Source organism: Melopsittacus undulatus, chromosome 5, assembly GCF_012275295.1.
Source record: "Melopsittacus undulatus isolate bMelUnd1 chromosome 5, bMelUnd1.mat.Z, whole genome shotgun sequence".
Taxonomy (NCBI): Eukaryota; Metazoa; Chordata; class Aves; order Psittaciformes; family Psittaculidae; genus Melopsittacus; species Melopsittacus undulatus.
In genome coordinates, this window is record NC_047531.1 from 52,741,262 (window position 1) to 52,760,846 (window position 19,585).

Sequence of the window (19,585 nt, forward strand, 5' to 3'; positions counted from 1 at the left end):
TTCCAGAGGCTTTACTGGCTAGTTTTTCTTCTTCAGTTTCTGACTTTTCTTGGTAGAACTTGGGTTGATTTGTCATAGACTAGAAAATTCTGCAGCTGGCACTATTTTGTGTGGAATACTGTATAGTAGTATTGCCACTGTGTAACTTTATGTCTTTGGCCAGCAAGTTCTTCTTGTCCTTCATATCAGTCTGTCCTAGGAGTAGGGATCTGCAGTTCAGCCCCCTTCACTCTGGCTCTGCTCCCCTTTTGGCTTGGGTATGTTATGCTGCTGTTGCCTGGATAAGAAGAGCCTGTGCAAAGGTATTAAAACACTGTTGCTAGCAGCCAGGGGAGCAGAGCATGACTGCATGAGCTGCAGCCAGCCTGTCATCAGCACACTGTAAAACTATTCTGAAGAAAATGAGAGAAGGGTGTTTGAGATGTGTGAAGACTTGCAGGTGACACAGAGATAGCAAGGGTGAGCATGAAGTGAGGGGGTTATTACTTAGTCAGTGCAGATTTGCAGTATCATCGTGCTGCTAGCAGCAGTGCCCAGGAGGGAGATGGTACATTGTGATATATGGTAGTTTACATTGATTTGCTGACACGCTTCAAGAAACACAGCTTATTATGAGGTATAGTATAATAAGTTGGTCCTTCAACAAGACCTTTTGCTGAACTATGGTACAGAAAAATAACATGGTCAATGACTTCCGAAAATTAGACCTTCTGCTGCTTCATGATTTGGATGCCTGAGGAATCAGTTAATTTTCTTTCCTTAACTGGGAAAATCTCTTTGCCATGCAAGGTTACTCTATCAGAGGGGGATTTCTGCAATGGTAAATGAGATTCAGAGCTTGTGATGCCACTGCCAGTATTAAGAAAGATTGCAGATTGCTGACAGAATCCATGCACTGGTTAGGACGCGGCTGCCAACCTGCATGTAACAATGCTCTTAATGGTTACAGAGAGCTCCTTTGTACCCAGTTGGCAGGGGTGGGTTCACAGATTCAGATGCCATGTTCTGAGTCATTGCATGTTACTGCCTCATTTAAGGAAGTGCCTGGCTGCGTAGTGCCAACAGGCTGATACCAGACACAGCTGTGATCTCCACATAGGGAGGTTTGTTCAGCTTATGCAAAAGTTAATTTGCTCTCCTCATGTGTCCAGGCTGCCTTCAGTAAGATTCCTATAGGATTCATACCTCTTGGAAAGACCAGCACCCTAAGCCACACGCTCTACCCTGAGAGCACAAACCAAGTTGAGTAAGTATTACATGTTTCTGAAAGGGGGCTTTTTTTTGTTTGTTTTCAAGGAGCAGTGCTCCTTGGTAGCTTGATACTTCTCTTTTTCTTCTATGTTACATAGAGATTGCCGGTTTCTGGGCAGAGCCTGATGAGTCTCTGGACTTGCCCGAGTTAACAACTTCCAAAAACTGACTAAAAATTGAAAGAAGGAAATGTATGTATTATGAGAACATTAAATAATCTGCTGTAGCTAATTTATGTGTGACTGTGTGATACTCAGATTGAAAAAAAAGGAATATTAAAAAGATCACACCTCTTGGGAATAGTCAGAAAGAATATGACAAGGGTATGAAAAAACAAAACAAAAAGAAGTCCTTTTTCCATTCTTTCTGTAGTTTGAGAATTCTAGAAACCAGTCTGTATATAACCTGTTTAGTGCCTGCAAAGTAAGGCATACAGAAATACCTTAATGGGAAAGGCTGGATCCCATTACTGATTTTTTCAGTTTCTTGCCCATCCCTCCGATAGGACTGATGCTGGCAACTCTGCAGCAACCTGAGTCTTCCCCATGACCACCCTATGGGTATGAGCCAGTTTGGCAGTATCCTACTGGGTATGGGCCAGTCTGCCAGTAATTGCAGCCTGCATTTCAGTTTGTTATAAGATGGTTTTGTCCATTTCTAAAGTAAAAAGGCCAGTCAACTAATCTTTCTTTTCCCCACACTTTATTTCTTTTCAAGTTTTCCTTTCCTCTCCTCCCATATTAATGAATGTATTTCTCCTTGTTCCTGAAATCTGTTCAGTCTGGTTCTCCCAGCATTCTTCTTCATGGAACCCTGCTGGTATCCATCACATGTAAAACCCACATATCAACTGGTGTAACATCCTTCATTAAGGCTACCAGTGCTTTGAAGCTCAGCAAGATGGACAAGCCTGTAATCAGCAGCTAACATTAACATAATAATTTATGTTAGGATTCTAAAGTTTGAAATGAATGATCTTCTTGTCCCAAGGTAGTGAACTGGGCAGGTCAGACTGCAGTGTATTAGTGAAGTTGAAAGGAATTCAGTCAACAGACTGCTTAACAGTCCACACCAATAACAGCTTCTGACTTAAGAAGTGAGATCTTAACAATAAATACTTGGGCTTTGGTTCTTTCAGCATTATCTTACCTTTGAAGTGCAGGAATTGTAGAGGTCTTGCAGAAACTCAAGACCTAGGAGAAAAGAAGAGTTGAGGGAAGAACAGCGTTCTCCTTTGCCTTAGTACGTAATCCTGATGAAATTAAGGGCAAATTCTGTTAATTCACAGGGATATGAGACAGGATCTGAAAACTGCTTTATTTTGGTTTGATTCTAGGGTTTGGTTTCTTTGCATTTTTTTCCCCTTTCCGGCTGAGACACTGTAAATGTGTACAAGGTGGAAGTTAAATTTTACTGAACTTTGAAAACAAGGAAGGGGTTTTAATGAAGTAAATGCCTCAAAAGTCTGGACATAGACTTCTTTATAAAGTTGTAGTTACAAAATCTTTAGTACCATGCTTTATGACTTGAAATGAGAAAGTGTCTTAGCTTTGGTCTGCAACTTATGGAGACAAAAACCATATGGGCGCTGCTGATAGGTAGATTTATGTTGAGTAAAATTTCAAAACAAGTTAACGTACTCAGGCAATTCAATCCCAAATACATGATACCAATTTCATGACCATTGTCTCCCAGGTTATTATACTTGCCATCAGTAAAATAAAGCCATTGTTTGGGTCTTTAGTGTGGTAAGTATCCAAAATGGCAGATAACAGAGTTGGCACCTGATGTGCCACATTAGCTGAAGAAGGAGGAATTTCTGAAAACCTTAGGCGGAGAATTTCCTCTTGTTCTTCAGGTTTTTTGCTGTTCCTCCTGTGCTGCAGCCACCCAGTTTGCTGTCTGATTTCACAGAAGTGCTTTGCCAGAGTTCTTTCTCTGGAGTTGTGATTGCTGCAAAAAAAGGCCCATATGGACTCGTAGGGGTGGGGTTGCTGAACAAAAAGTGTCACTTTAAAGCTTACTCCCTTCCTGTTTGTTTTCCTTTGCTTCTTTCCTGTTTGTTTTGCAGACATATTACTAATGCTACATTGGCCATTTTGAAGGGAGAGACAATTCCACTTGATGTCTTGCAAATAAAGGTAAAAACATCTGCTCGTTTGGCACGCAGTGTGCCCTAAATTTTCCTGTTCTATGTTCTGTTTAGGTGGACTGTTTATCCTCTGTAATGCTGTCATGAATTTTGGTTTATGATATTAGCAGTTCTGATGGCAATAATTTCTCTACTGTATGCAATGACATCAGATAGTCTAAACTGGAGAAAATACTAGAATGCCTGAAAATCTTTTCTTGAGGGACGGGCAGTATTGATGAATACAAAACTTAATAACACTGGTATTTCTATGGAGATGGTGAGAGATAACAATAGCTGTCTGAGCTGATTTAATGCATTCATATGTATTGTGAAGTTAATAGCTTTCTTTTACAAACTGAAAAATACAGAAAAACCCACCAGCCTTGAACTATGTCTGTATGGTTTCTGAACATTATTTTTCTGTTATTTTGTAAAATGGACACTTCTGCAGCAAGAACTTAGTGTCACTGCATAGCTTCTTGCTTCTGGCTGACAGTATCCACAAAATGAAATGGCTGTTGCTGGGTGTGTAGTCAAACTCAAATCAGCCTGTTCAAAACTTCAACTCTTCTGTTCTCTCTGGGAGCAGACGGAATGTATAATGCTTAAATTCTGCTTAGTTATATTGCTCTTAGCTACTTATCATACCCGTTCTGTGAAATTTCGGTTTTGGGATTAATCAGAAATCAGGTTTTACAGAGAATTTTTTTTTTCTAGGTGTGAAAAACAAAGGCGGAAACAAGATAAGGGAAAGCATTTCACAATGTTTGTATTTCTTTACAGGGAGAAAAGGAACAGCCTGTCTTTGCTGTGACTGGTTTAAGATGGGGATCTTACAGAGATGCAGGAGTTAAAGCTAGCAAGTAAGAAAATGCTGGGTTTTGAAACTGTACCTTTTTAAGCATCTGCTACCTAAAAAGACATACTTTCTCTCATAAAGAAGTCATTTTTGAGTGTAGGCACTTGACAGGCAGAGGCAATCGCTCGTATTAGGTCTTGCATTACACACATGGGTATGTAAGACATTTCAGCTTTTTGTCATTTGAAATAAACCCTTCTTCAGTGCTGTCCTGTTCTTTTAAGCATTTACTTTCTGCTTGCCTTGTGGTGCCCACTTCTGGAACTTTATACAGATTGCATAAGTGGAAAAAGCTCTCCCTTGAGTAAAGTCTAAGTAAAGTAATTGGCCATTGTTTTTCATCAGTGGCCAATAAAAAGAGGCACACAGACTCCGTAACTCAATTCCAACAAGGGACATCAGATGCAGTAGAAATGCCCTTCAGTTCCTGCCAGATATGGCATGGACCGTGCCGTCTGATGACTGTTCTCTGAATGCTAAACTAATAATTGTTGGGCTTTCTCCAAATGGACATTTAATATGCCACTGTCTGTGTATCAAATGACTAACATTATCTGGTGCAGGAGCAGCAGGGCCAAAGCAGTTCGCTTCTCAAACTGTTATGGAGGAATTGCAGCACATGCCTCTGTTGTGCAGCAATACCATGTGTTTTGTGAATGAGCTACCTTTGTCTGAAAGCAAGAGGTACCAGACCTGGCAAATATTTGAGTAGGTTTGTGAGGTGATGTGGGGTGGGGAAGTAAATGGTCAGTGTGTTTGTCCATGGGAAGCAAGAGACATTTTTGGTAGCTTGTGTAGGTGCCAGCTTGGCTGTATTGCAGGCTCTTCTGCTAATTACAGCCCCAAGAATAAGGAAGTGCACTCCTCTTCCCTCTCACGGCTCTTTTGCCCATATCCTGCCTTTGCCTACTGTCAGCCTTCACATCTTTTTCTGCAGCAGTTCTCTTTCGTATGAGTCCTTTGGCTTTGGTGCTGGAGGCATGACAGCACCTTTTGTACCTCAAACCTCATTTTCTCCATGAATTTTCAAATACACAGAAGACATGCCCAGTTGTAAAAACACAAATGAATGGGTGCTCAGAGAGTGCCTGGGACAAGGACCATATGTTCTTGTCCTGTTTTTATACTTCTGCTTTTGATGTCCACGAAGAGATGGGTTATTGGGCTAAATAAACATTTGGTGTGTTCCGGTACAACTGATCTTACGCTGAAAAGAAGACACCTATTACATAGGGAGTTAACCTATAAGACACGGTTCTAGAAATCTGTCTGACTGTCCCTCTGCTAAGCACTGTCCTGGTGCAGACATGCCGCTGATTTATGTTTTTGAGTTTTTATTATGTTACAGACAAATTCATAGCTTGATGGGAGGGATATGACTGTTGGCCTGCCTTAGTAATTAATGGTATACTTAGATCTGCAGTACTCTTGAGGTGATGGTGTTTAATGTGCTTTGTTGACCTTCTTTGGTGGAAGACAGTGATCAAAATATGTGCCAAGCCTGCCTAAATGTAGTCACATCTTTAGATTCTATACAATGCTGTAATGCTGGCAGGATTTTTATTTTGTAAAGCATTCATTTGTCCCAAGGGATTCTCAGATCAAAATCAATATTTGCTGGCTCTGTTCTTTTTCCACTGAAGCTGTTGATTTTTGTTTGTTTGTTTCCTCCAACCTCATTCTTTATTGTATATTGTGTAGATGCATTCCACCAGCAGTTAGACCACGGACCTTTAAATCATTCCCAATAGTATCACGTAACTAGGTAAAATTCTGCTAGTGAGATGTCATGCTGCCTGTAGTGAAGATTGTATACTGCATTTTGCTGATCTGTAACTTGGGAAAGGGATGGAGCTGCTAAGCTGTTGGTGATATGTAAAAACATCTTACAGTGTTGCAAAGCTAAAGGTGGTAGGGGAGTGCTAACTTCAGAAGCAAACAAATCTGTGTGATCTGATTTTGTTCAAGATTAATCCGTTTCACAGTATCAACCCCTGGATATTCTAAAGGTAGTATTTATGTTCCTTATTTCAGGTACTGGTACCTTGGGCCTCTGAAAACCAAAGCAGCTCACTTTTTCAGTACACTTAAGGTAAAGAGTAATTACTAGGAAAGTGGTTTTGTAGTTGGGAAATGAAAAGGCTGACTATCCTTTTTGTAATTTATCTGCAAAGTTTTGGGAAGGATTATGGTACCAATATAAAATGGGAGTGAAATTCAACTTGTTAAAAACTTACCAGTTGACAGACTTCTGAAGAGATGAAGGAGAGGAGGAATACTTAAATAATTTCTTTACTGTAGGATCTGTTGCTGCAAGATCACCAGGGGGAGCCAGTAGCCACCTTTGAAACTGGAGAGCAGTAGTGGTGGTGAAGATAATCATTAAGTGCTCTGTCACCTTTCTCAACAGTCTTTCTTATGATAACATTTCATTCTGATTTATTAATCGGGTAGAAGTGTCTATAATTAGACTGCTCATGCATATTGATAATCAGGCTTTCATGGATAGTAAAGTGAACACGAAGATTAATAGCTTATATCTCACCTTAAACTTCTCTATTGCTTAAAATTGGTCCTGGAAGGATTAAAATTTGACCTGCATGAAAGGTGAGGCATTTTCATTCGCATGCTCTTCCTGTTCTCTGAACATATAAGGAGCCTCATGAAAGGCTGTGGAAATACCCAGGAGCTGGGATGGTAGATCAGACTGTGCAGTCCAGCCATGCTGTCTATGATAGTGCCAATGCTTCCTTTGTAGGAAACTTCTGTAAAGGGGAGTTAAATTGTAATGCATCCATTAAAGACATTTTTTTGTCTTTGCTGCTGTGCATTTCATCTTTTCTGGGTTTGCTGTGGCTGTCCTTTGAAACAGGATGACCTGTAGCCAAAAACAGTGTAAGAGCAAAGTGCTCACCGCTGATATTGGCAGGGACATTGTTACTCTGCTTTTCCCTTAAATAATTAAAACTTAACATTTGTGTATTGCCCTACTGATACAGCCTCTGTTTGTCCTGTTTGTTATGTGAGTTTGACAGGGGAGTCTTTCCTTGCTCTTAGAGGCGTGAGGTAAATTCCCGTAATAGCCTGTACTATATGATCCAAAACTACTTCCAAAGTTCTGTGTGCAGAAAACCAATTGTATTGAGTACATGTGGGCTCTTGGCTGTGTTGTTTTAGTATCTACATTTAAAAAAATAATCGTACTTTTCCCTCCATAAGTCCTGTGGTTTGAGCATTTCAGAAATCATTTTTAAAACAAGATGGGAGGAAATAAACTTTGTCAGCACCTGAAAGTATTTTTGGAACTAAGTCCATCAGTTTCTGGCATGGGAATCTGAAATATCACAGAGAATAATGTGTTACTTCTCCTCCCCCCCCCCCACCCCAGATGCTTTATAAAGCTCACCTGACTTGCCTTAAGATGTGTTGTATTGCTGTCTATAAGCACCTGACTGTAAGGTCAGATTTTGATTGTTTGAGTTGTTAGAGAACAAAGGCCTGCCAGGTGTTAGTGCCCCTTGGCTGCACACAGCACTGTAGTATTTGTTTGCACTAGACCCCACTGTGTAGTTCTCTTTGAGGTTGCCTTGTGCCATGCAGAAAGCAATTGTGCTTTCAAACATTAATGTTGACTTTGCCTGTTTTGGTTGTTCCCTCCAGCCAGCAGCAGCTGTGTCACCCTACCACACATCAGCAGCAAGAAAAACATCCCTTTACCTTCTGCTTACAGAGACAATACCTCTCTGTAAAATTCCTTCTGTGTGGGGAAGGAATAGATTGGTAGATTTGGGAACAGTGGGTAATATTTTCAAGCTGCAAAAAGTGTCATCTTATGTATGAATCTGAAGGCTGTAGATAGATGGAGTAGGCTTGACGCAGTGGTGGGATCTGAGTAGCTCTGCAGGATTACTTGGGAACACAAAATAAATAGGCTAAAAGACTAAGCAGAATAAACAGGTAGGTGCTAAATAAAAGGCCCTTTATCTTCCGTCTTTTCTTTCCATGTAAATCCAAGGAATGGCCTCAGAAACATCAGGCTGCTCTCATGTATCTGGGTCCAACTGAAAGACCTCCAGAAGAGCCAGAGGAAAAACCGTCCAGACCTCCTTTGTATGTGAGGCTTTACAGACGTCTTCGGTTATACTGGTCTTCTCCTTCAAAAGGTGAGGTGTGTGTAGCTGGGCATAAAGTTAAAGGCAGGCTTTACTCTTTTAATAGATCAGAGGAGGAAGGGTTTATGCTTTAGTTTTCTGCTTTCTCGGTTTTATACTTGTGGTTATTATTTAAAACTGTGACTTTTTCAAGATAGTTACAATGTTATCTGCCAGAAATGGAGCAGAGCAGAGTAGGTCCTGCCACTGCTTCTGGTCTCATAAAGCAAAGTGCATTTGTAAAGAACACAGGGTGTTTCCTAGGCTTAATGTTTCTTGTCATTGCTATGGAAGCCTCCACAGGTGATACTTGGCACTTGTGAGTGAGCTTCTTGAAATCTTTCTCCCACAGAATGACTTCTTAGTGAGCTGATGAGAAGCAGCCCTTGTTTTCCAAGGTGAGGGAGTTGCAGACACAGAGCAACAAATGTTACTTAAAATAGAACAATGAAATTTGGGCCATGCAGAAGCCTTAAGTGTCTTTTAGTACATCAGAATTCTTCCTGTACCATAGATTTTCTTCTGTGTGCTCTGGCAGCCTCTCTTGGGTTGGGTTTTCAGCCAGGCGGTGAGTGTGGCAGTCAGCCGAAGGAAAGGAATTGTGTATTTTGCATAATCAGGTGTGATGCAGAGGCCTTCTCATTCCTTTTTGGCTAGCAGAGGTGATTTAGACAGAAGCATGGGCTAAGTGACCCATATATGAGAACTGAACCATAGTTTCCTCCTATAGAAAATACATGTTACCACAGCATCCTGGATATTGTATTCTGTTTGATTTTGTTAGCAGCACTTCATGTGTTTTCTAAATGTTCTCGCAATACTAGTCCAGGAGACCAGGGTCAATCCCGTAGCATAAGGTCTCACAGAGCTGCTATATAATGTGATTAATATTCTTTTCTGCTGCTCTGTGAATGCTGGTGGTATTTTCTTTTCTTCAGTACTCCCAAGCTCCTTTTTTAAAGACTTTAACGTTTGAAAGAAACAACAGTAGTGGTCACAATGGGTCAGAGTGACTTTTTGGAGCTGGCATTGATGTTCCATGCTTCATAGCAGTGAAATGATGATCTGTGTAATCAAACTACACTTAATGATACCTTCTTTTCTTGATTTGCAGAAATCCCCCGGGAGGTAGCCCCGGAGGACTGGGAAGAGCTGAAGCTGTCTACTGTTGAGCTTTCCATTGCAACTCGGAACAGGCAGCTTGATCTGACAGTAAGACCATAGTATAACTGGATTCCACATGCTGCCTGCCCACACCATTTTCCTTTCTTGCTAAAGTCCATTCTTGTGTCTATATAAATAAAACTTACTATCACATGCAGGGGGGGCCCATGACTGAATCCAGAAATAGGCAAGTTTCAGAGCCAATGAAAAAGCACTAGAGACCCATGTAAAATGGAGATGGAAGAATTACACAACAAGGAGGTCCCACTAGCCAAACAGAAACTTAGGTTGCTGTGAAAGCTATTTGGATAGATGTCAGTCTTTAATTTTACTGGGAAATGCTAACACAGTGATCCCATAGCGGTGAGCTGCTCTTCATGTCTTCCTCATGGCTGCAGGAAGCCACTGCCCTACACCCACACTAACAGGAGATGCTGAACTTACTGAAACATGTTTCTTGCTCAGAATTCTGGGTCTTTAGGAACCTGAAAATTTGTGTTATATTCATATGTTGTCTTTGTAGGATCAGGCAAAAAAACCCAGGCAAATCTTAAAATGTCCTCCTGTTTTCTCTTAGAACGTATCACGTAAATTTTAGTTTCTTCATCAGTGGCTTATGATTTGGATCACAAATATGTTAGTAATGGTAGAAGCTAGACAGAGATTAGTATTGGGTTTTTTAGCGTTTTCTAGATGGCACTTGAACACAACAGTTTTGGTCACTGACTTGGATTGGAGTCAGTGATGTGAAATAAAAACAGACCTGCCAAGAAATGGAAGAGTATCTTATTGCCACAGACTAGCCCTTACATCTTTTTATTTTTCTTTTATGCCTTCAAGATAACCTTAAATCCTGGCATTGAACAAAGAAGTGGTGTAGGGTTCTCTTGCATATCCTAGAGAAATGGACAAGTTTATGTTAGGGACGTTGTACTTCTCTGTTTCTAGGGCTGGAAATATTTTGATGCTGCATCTTTCTTCTACATATGTGGACTTCTTTTAACTCTCACTTGTGAAGCCATTGTCCCTGTAGTCATCTAAGCTGAGCAACAGCTTTCTAATCAATACCAGGGCATGTCTGCTGGGTATTGTCAGACTCCTGTCTCTGTCTCACCTCAGATTCATTACTAGGCTGCCGTATTGAAGAGAAGCTGATAAAGGCATACAGGTGCAGCTCAGGCAGTGCCAAGCCTACCTCTGCAGATACAGCAGAGAAATAAAAAGAGTTTTACTAACAGGTGCATTTATTCTTACTTCTGTCATTTGATTGCATCTGCACTAGGACTTTTGCCAGGACAGAAATGTTAAAATAAATAAAAAATGAATTGTATCTTAATCTGAACTGCTTTCCTGGCAAAAGCATTACTGTATACTTGGCTTAAGGACAGGTTGTAAATAGAAAAGAAGCTAAGTAAGGAGTTTAAAGGAATGATATCAAGAACACTTTGACTTCCAATTTATATTGTTTTAAATTCTCTTACTGAAGTGTTTGGTGGCTAAATGTTGCATCATTGTACTATTGCTTAAATTCATGAAAGACCCATTGATTAGAACTCTTTGTGAACATAAGTTAACCCAAGTGATGTGCTATTTACTGTCTTTAATAAGTGTGAAGTGTAACAAGAAACCAAATGTGTGAATCATTTCACTTGTGGTATTTATTTTTGAATAGTTATCAATGAGAAATGTCTACTTACAATTTATAACCTGAATCTCAAGATGAGAATGGAAAAAAGCATAAAATGCATCTTCTGCCTCCTTTTGGGACAAAGGACTGGGCATTGTGTGAACGCATTGCAGTATCATGGGTGTGACACTTTGAAATGTTAACTGCTTGATTTCTGAATGTGTTTTCTTTGCACAGCACACAGAAGACTTCATGGATATTTGCATTGAAGCGGATACTGTCAGCAAAGGGCAGTTTGTAAGCAGAGGGTGAGTATGGGAAGGCTGTAAAAAGATGACACAATCTCTGTATGTTTCGGAACACTGATTCTAGGAAGTGTGCTGTTTTTCCTCTAATCTTGTGCTGCAAAATTCAGAAGCAGAGAACTACAAAGCACACCCATCAGTAATGCTTCATGGGGATTACTGAGTCTGTTCCTTAAAATTCTTATTACTTTTCTTTCTGGAAACAAGGCAGAGCAGTCTGCCTTGGTTCTTCCTCGCTTCTGAGTTTGATATACCTTTAATCTTTTTCCCCATTGCTATTGATCAGTGCTACTTGGATAATACTGTCATAACCAAGTTTTATAGAAAGCCATACAGACTTATCCCCAACATCCTTCAGTTCTAGCTGTGCAGTGGATTGAAAGGCAGATCACAGAGCTCATGTATTTGTACCAGTGGTGCCCAAAATTCTGAACCCTGATTAGGTAGTCCCTGCTTCTAAGTGAAGAGCTCCCTTGATTCTTAACCCTTGAGAGAAATTAGGTGTGGGCTGGAAGAACTTTTGGAAGATACGAATTTCAACAGGGACTTTAAGCAAATATATTGGTACTGCTTGTATGTGGAGTAAGAAGGCTGCAGGTATGAAGCGGCAGAATGTAGAGAAAGAAAAAGCAAACATATTGCTACCTTTGGGCTTAGATATTATCTCATAGTGCGCTTGTTCCCCCTGTTCTCACCAGACACAAATATGAGCTGGTTTTTCAAGCTTTTTTGTGCAGTCCCAGTAGCAAATACATTGCATCTTCAGTGCAGTTTTTGCCAGCACCAGATTTTCCTACTAAATCAGAGTGCTCTTTTTCATGTCACCTTTTTATTTGCTAATATCATTTTCTAATCCTAGAGCACCCTCTAGTGAAAGCAACGGAAAGATTTCAACACAGTTTTATTTGTTTGTCATCACCCTGATAATTCCTGCATTTATATCTTGTATATGATGTTGATAGCAAGAGCGGGCTTCTTATTGAGCATCCCATGAACCTCAGTGGATATAGGATCTTCTGACCTACGCATAACCAATAGGTCATGTTAACATGATAATACAGCTGCTTCTAAGTTGCATGAGCCATGTGGACCATAGGTTACTTGGAAATGAAATTTTTGCTTTGAAGGCCAGAGAAGGAAAGGAGGAGATTTCCCATTAACAGCAAGAGGAACCTGGCTTCTTAAAGGAGGGAGGCACAGGAGATGCTATACTGGGATGTGGATGAATCTGTGGGATTTAAGCGAGGAGTATTTGAGTGTACACCCAATATAAGGAATGTCTTCTGTGTGGACTGGACATGCTTCACATAGTAGTATGTCACATTTTCTGGCTGGAATTGCACTGTCATGCAGAAAAAAGCCTCTGATGAGGGTTAATGTGCCCTGCTGGCTGGAGCTAATTAGAGGCAGTACCAAAGCCTTTGAGCTGCTATTCAAGCAAAGTTCAAAGAAACAAGCTCTTTTGATTAAATAGTGTCCAAAAGTGTGTTGATAACAAAAAAAGAGAAAGTGGTGTATGGGGTGGAGGAGCAGCAGGAGGGACTGGTTAGTCCTGCAGAGAGGAGTCAGAATTCACCCTGTTTTTGCAAGGCAAAATGGGGGTGTTCAGAAATGGTCTTCACCACACAATGCCATTGGGCAGCTGGGTTTGAATCAAGCCCATTGTGAAAGGCTTCCCATTTCTTAGCACCAAGTTTGTCTTTGGAAATGTGTGAAGAAGCTCTTTATTTTTTCTTCTTTTAAAACGCATAAACTCCAACTGAATTTGGGGGGGTATTTGAGGGTATTTTTTTTTTATATTGAAGAGGGCAGTGACACAAGCTGAGCAGAACTGATGATCAGAGAGAGGAAACAACATATCCAGCAGGAAACTACTGTGCAGTGTGTGTGTGTGTGGGGGGGGGGGGGGGGGGGGGGGGATGCATCAGAGTGCTGGAGAGCAACTGCTGTTGGATTTCAGAGAAAGGGGTAGATCATCCCAGGTGTATGGAAGTGCCCTCTGGCTGTGGATCAGATTTGTGTGAACAAGAGCATCTGCAGGAGGGGTGGAGCTGATGTTTAAGATAAGGTGGGGGAAGAACAGGTAACATCAGGCGTTGGTGGTATAGTGGTTAGCATAGCTGCCTTCCAAGCAGTTGACCTGGGTTCGATTCCCGGCCAATGCAGAGCTCTATTTTTTTTTCCACTGGATTAGATCATCCTAACTGAGATCATAAAGCACATGCAGGAAAACGGGCTGATCAGGCCCAGTCAGCATGGGTTCATAAAGGGCAGGTCCTGCTTGACCGACCTGATCTCCTGGTGACCTGCCTGGTTGATGAGTTAAAGGCTGTAGACATTGCCTATTTGGACTTCAGTGAAGTATTTGACACTGTCTCCCACAGTGTCCTCTTGGGCAAACTGGCTGCTCATGGCCCAGATAGGTGTGTTCTTCACTGTGTTGGAAACTAGCTGGATGGGTGAGCCCAAAGTGTGGTTGTAAATGTCACATCTAGCTGGCAACCAGTCACTAGTGGTGTCCCTCAGGGCTCAGTGTTAGGGCCAGTGTTGTTTAATAACTTAATTGATGATCTGGATGAGGGGATCGAATGCACCCTCAGTAAATTTGCAGATGACAAGTTGTCTGGGAATGTCAATCTGCTGGAGGGTAGGAAGGTTCTGCAGAGGGATCTGGACAGGGTGGATCGATGGGCTGTGGTCAATGGTATGAGGGTCAGCAAGGCAAAGTGCTGGGTCCTGCACCTGGGCCACAACAACCCCATGCAGTGCTACAGGCTGGGGGAAGAGTGACTGGAAAGCTGCTCAGCAAAAAAGGCCTTGAACACTGACAAGGATGGGGCAGCCACAACTTCTCTGGGCAGCCTGTTCCAATGTCACCACGTAGTACAGGATCAAAAGGAAATAAAAGAATCAAATGGAAATTATTTCTGATCCTTCTGTACTGAGTCACTAGAGAGGCAATCACTGCAAGTGGAGTTGTGTCTATTTGCTTCTGCCTTTGGCTGATCTTTAATTCCATGTCTTGTGGTTTCGAGCTTACCTTGACCCTACAATTGCATATGTATAGAGCCTTACTTACCCTCATGAATCAAACCCATCCACTGCTCATCAAAGTGCAATATGAAAGACCTTGTTTGTTAAACTTTAAGCAGGGAATCTTGCTGCTTGTTTGTACAGCACTGTATAAACTGACAGTATTGCATGCCATCAATGATTTATAATTTATATTGCCAGGAGGATGTTTAATTCCCTCATATGCACTCATTAATCTTTTACTATATATGTATTTGATTAAAACCAAACTTTCCACAATCCTGCTTCTGTCCTTCTCTGCCCTTTCCTTTAGTATCTTAACCTTTCTTCCTTCATCTTTGTTTATTATCTCGCTTCAATTCTCTCTTCTCATATTGTTTCTTTAAGGGGTGCTTGCATTCCTCAGGGCATAGGCAGCTTGGTGTATAGAGAGACTGCTTGAGAGCTGTGATGTATTAATGCTGTATCTCTGCTGTCCCCATACTACTTGTTTGCTGCTGTGTTTTGGGAGAGGGACCCAAACTGAAGGGTTACTGCCTGGGGTGTGGTGTCCCCTTTGTCAAAGGGCAGCCAAAAGGTTATGTGTGTTTTCAGTCAGAAGACCGGAAGTAGGTCAGCATACCCAAGAGCTTGTGCTTACTCTGCAGCAGCACACATTGGGAAAAGGAATTGCAACACATTGTTCTCTAACAGTTGGTCCAATGACAGGACAGCAGCTTAAGTCTTGAAAAAGACCATGTGGCACTTGCACCACCAGCTTTCTAAGACATGCGTCTGCCTTTGCGCTTCAATTTGACATCTACAGAAGTGGGAGAGTAGCACTTCTCGAAGTATAGTACGTAAATAAGAATTTCACAGGTACCAGAAGAGAGTGAGTTACAGACAAAACCAGATAGATTATTTTGAATGTATAAAATGATGTTTTTTGGGGGGTTTCTTCACATGCAATAATATAAAAGCAGCTTGTAAGAAATGTTATGCTGACTGGTGTTGATGTGAGATGAGAGTTCTTTGGAGTTTAGATTGTAATTTAGTGGTTCAATTTAACTATAATTCTACCTGGGTTTTTTTGGCTTAGGGTTGTTCAGGTTGCTGGTAAGTCATGTGGCTGCATGGGATATGAGGAGATGATAGTCACTGCAGGAATTGCAGAGTTCAGCATGTAAGTGAAGAATGCAAACTGTGCTGTATGTTCAAATATACAAAACTCTGTTCAAATATATTCAGTGAGCCTCAGTGCAGAAGCGGGTTGGAGACTGTCAATGCATACCGATATGTATTGACTGCAGCAGAATAGGGAATGTCTATTTTCCTTTCTCACATTTAAACCTGCAAATATTTTTATATAAGCATAACCTCCAAGTTTACTAAATGCGTAGATTTACCAACCCCAGTGACATGTGATTCCTAAAGATGACTGTTTCCAAGAGAAACATATCCTAACCTCACCTCTCTTTTGGTTTGAACAGAAGTCAAAAGATGCGTGATCCACATATATGCCCTGAAGGGAGTCAGTGCATCCAAGCCAGCAGATGCATCTTGCAATTTCCAGAGGTGAGAAGCTGAGAGAGCTGGAAAACTGTCCCATTATTTCATCATACCAGTTGATGCTACACCAGGAATACATAAGGAAATCCCTACTCCAAATCTGGGAGGTTGATTACACCGCCAGTAAGACACTCAGTTCCTCAGTGCAGCATCTGAGTCTCTGTCCAGGAGACACATACTGGAATTTCCCAGTGATCTGAGCCAAGCGCATGCCAGGCAGTCACCAGATTTGTTCTTGGGTAAAGTCAGCCTGCCATATTTGACAAATGGTGTAATCATTGGTGACTTTATCAGCATTAAAGAAAACACAAAAAATCTACTGCTGAGTAATTTCTGAGCTATGAATTACTTTTCATCTCACATTCAGATCAATATAGTAAAAGAATACCAAAAGATGTTTGTAACATGGGTTTAATAGGAGTTATTTAGGCACTTCTGCAGATTAGCTTGTGTCACCACTGGCAGACCAAGATCTAAGCGCTTATAATTGTGGTTCCAATAGCAAAGAATCCTTCAGTATAAACAGTGTGGGTGATTAAGGCTCCCTAGCATTTAATTACCACTAGTTAGCAACTAAGTGAGGTAACATCTTATGCAACAGATTCTGAATCTATCACGTAAAGAATAGCTCTCACTGCATTGTTGGGACCAAACGGGCTGGAAGGCATAGGGAGGGGGTCATCTTAGTGTTAAGACTTAGATATTCAACTGAGTTGATCAGTAAAACCAGGTATCAGCATTACAGCATTGCTGCAATAATGTGTTTGATGTTTAACCCTGCTCACACTGTTATCTGTACACAGGGCACTGAGGGATCCTTTGGCATTGATAATGAGGAGTATGAAGCTATGCCTGTGGAGGTGAAGCTGTTACCCCGGAAACTCCAGTTCATCTGTGATCCCAGAATAAGAGAGCAGATGCTCCGTGCAGCAGTACAATGAGAATTCATGTCAAAGGGGCCAGTGTTTACCAGTCTTATCGGGGTGTCTTCAAGGCACACAAGACCTTGCTAACTTGATTACCCCCACCAGACTAAGTCTGTTTGTCTGTATTGTCATTTGGCTATTTTTATGTGGGAGGTATTTCCATTGGAAGCAGCTGATTTGGCTGATCTCAGAGGGGTAAAAAATGCAAATGCAAATTCTGAGAAATGCATGTTAATTTGATAGCATCTTTTTTTTTCCCCCAGAGAAGGCATCAGCAGTCATTTACAGCACTGCAGGCTGAGTGCTGTGTGCCAGATGCTACTGTTTTAATGCGACTGTATATTAAAGTAAAATGAAAGCACACTTGTCCTTGCTTTAGGAGGTGAAGTCAACTTTAGTTACCTATGTATAAAACCTACAAAACCACGGATCTTGGAAAAATTTATTTTTGGACAGTAATACTAAGGAAGTCTATGAAACATTGGAGTTGCTACATTAAAACAGTTGGTTATCTACTCTGTCTCAAAATAAACTGCAAATTGATTGGGGATTCAAAGCTTCAGAGGAAGTTAAAAACGTCCCATATGTACCTGGGTAAGGTATGTTATTCTTCTTCCATCTTGCCAGATAAAACAGCACAGCGTTCCAGTTATTAATACAGTAGAAATCTATTCCTTTGTTCAAGTTTAGGTACATTACAGAGCAGCAAATTGGAAAATGTCATCATTGACCCAAAACTGTATGAAGCACATGTTTTAACAAGCCAAATGAGTCTGTTTTTTTGTAAGTATTCCTTTTATTCCCGTAGTAGAATAACACAAATAAGAGCATCCAAACAACTTTTATTGTTCATTGTGTCTGGTTGCTATTCTCTAATGTAAACAGTGCTCACCATTTCTTACACAATGTACATCCCCTTGAGCCTCAGTACTGTAATTAGTTTTGTTGCTTTTCCAAGCTTTTGTTTATAGCTTTGCTTTAATTGCTGAAAGGAGATATTACTGACTTAGGCAAGGTTATCTGTTGCCCATTTTATTACAGCTTACAAGTTTACATGATTCTGCTTTGCTTACTGGAAGGAAAAAAAAATGGGTTCTTACTTTTCTGATGTGACTGTTGCTTGTACGTAGTCCCTGTGTTATGCTGTGATCTAGTCTAACTTCATCTGTTGATTCTTTGCTGTAATCAAAATAAGGCCATTAGTGAATTGCAGCTTTGTTAGACTGCATCCTGGGTGCTGCAGCAGCATCCTCTGCTGGAGACTTGCTGAAGGAAAAATGCTTTGCAAGGGGAAATAGGGTTGATTTTCCACAGGATTCTGGAACCAAACTGAATGTTGTCCTACCCTTGGCTGTATGGTGGAAAAACTAATTACCTCAGCTACTGGGCAAGCACTCATCCCTTTCTTGACTAAGATCTAAGAGGGTAGAAGCCTGCTAGTTCTTTTTAATAGTTATGCTGGTGATAGGGCCCAAGTTGTGCTGTCTTTCTTTTGATCTGCAGCAGTTAAGGGTGCTCAGTGGACCCCTGGGTCACTCTCCAAGGAGTATGTTGGCTGTGTGACAGAGACACTTGGAAGGTTGCTCTGCAGCCACTGACTCCTTGAGAGTCAGAGACAGTTCTCACCTTACTGAATTTTTCCTTAAGCTGATGCTTCTCTAATGAAATCAGCAGTGTTGTTTTTATTTCTCTCAAGTGGCAGGACAGACAAGGCAGCAGCCATTTCAAAAACACACACTTTAATTGTATTAAAAAATACCCATATTTTAGTAAGCAGTTTCTCTTCACAGCCACAGCCCTATGGGAGAAGCCACACATCTGCAAGCTGCAGACAACATCAGAGCTGTTAGAACTACAACCAGCCTGCTGCAAGAGGTGAGATGGCAAGAACTAGCTTCTGGTTCATCTCTACCATTTTACAGGGAAAACAACTAATTCTCTTCCACAGTATCAGACACATGGCTCCCACTGCAGTGTTGATTCCTTGCTTGAGCATAACCAAGAGCTTCCTTCAGAATTGGTATTGTTAATTCTCTTCTGATGTTAAAGTACTAAATATCATCTGAGACACAGGCTGATAATTAAATATTCAGATCAGCATAGGTTGAATAGCTTGTATAAATACCATTCAAGTAATTTCCCCCCTCCTCTGTCGTTCAAAGGCCTTCCACCATGAGGTGGTTCTAGACCTCTGAATTGGAACATTCAGAGGGGGGTGTGTGAGGCAAACATTAAATAAAATAAGCAGAGTCTGAACCTGCTATCTGCAGTGCTGAGGAAAGGGCTCAGTTCTCATGTTTCTGTCTGACAGCAAGACAAACAATGTCGTATAAACTCCAAGACAGGAAGGAGGAGTAGAATCCTAGGTCCCACTCTTGAAAATGCTTTCCTGGCTTCAATTTACAGTCCGTTCTAGAAGGGCTTTGAATACTGTAACATAAATAAAAAGGAAGGATAACAACTTAAGGATGGACAGCCCAAGGCACCTGTTTATTTTAACCACAATTAAACGCTTCCATTTGAATGGCAAGTTGCATTAACCAGGACATGAAATCCTGACCCACCGGCATTTAACACCCTGTGTTTT

The 19,585-nt window shown here is 41.1% G+C and overlaps 1 protein-coding gene and 1 non-coding gene across 4 annotated transcripts in view; both read left to right on the forward strand.

Annotated features, from left to right (window-relative positions):
• The window catches only part of AGK (acylglycerol kinase), a 42,166-nt gene extending 22,722 nt beyond the window's left edge, over positions 1-19,444 (forward strand). For 2 of the 3 annotated variants that reach the window (XM_034062719.1, XM_031051484.2), the window contains exons 7-15: positions 1,152-1,246; positions 3,323-3,392; positions 4,169-4,248; positions 6,279-6,336; positions 8,260-8,407; positions 9,510-9,607; positions 11,424-11,494; positions 15,994-16,078; positions 16,876-19,442. In XM_034062719.1, the coding sequence (XP_033918610.1) occupies positions 1,152-1,246; positions 3,323-3,392; positions 4,169-4,248; positions 6,279-6,336; positions 8,260-8,407; positions 9,510-9,607; positions 11,424-11,494; positions 15,994-16,078; positions 16,876-17,013 (843 nt within the window). In that variant the 3' untranslated portion in view covers positions 17,014-19,442. Of the gene's footprint in view, positions 1-1,151; positions 1,247-3,322; positions 3,393-4,168; positions 4,249-6,278; positions 6,337-8,259; positions 8,408-9,509; positions 9,608-11,423; positions 11,495-15,993; positions 16,079-16,875 lie in introns of all 3 variants that reach the window. The other variant, XM_031051483.2, reaches the window with a different exon arrangement.
• On the forward strand, positions 13,585-13,656 carry TRNAG-UCC (transfer RNA glycine (anticodon UCC)). Its single transcript has one exon. It is a non-coding gene; the product is annotated as a tRNA-Gly (tRNA).
• Positions 19,445-19,585: the final 141 nt, after the last annotated feature.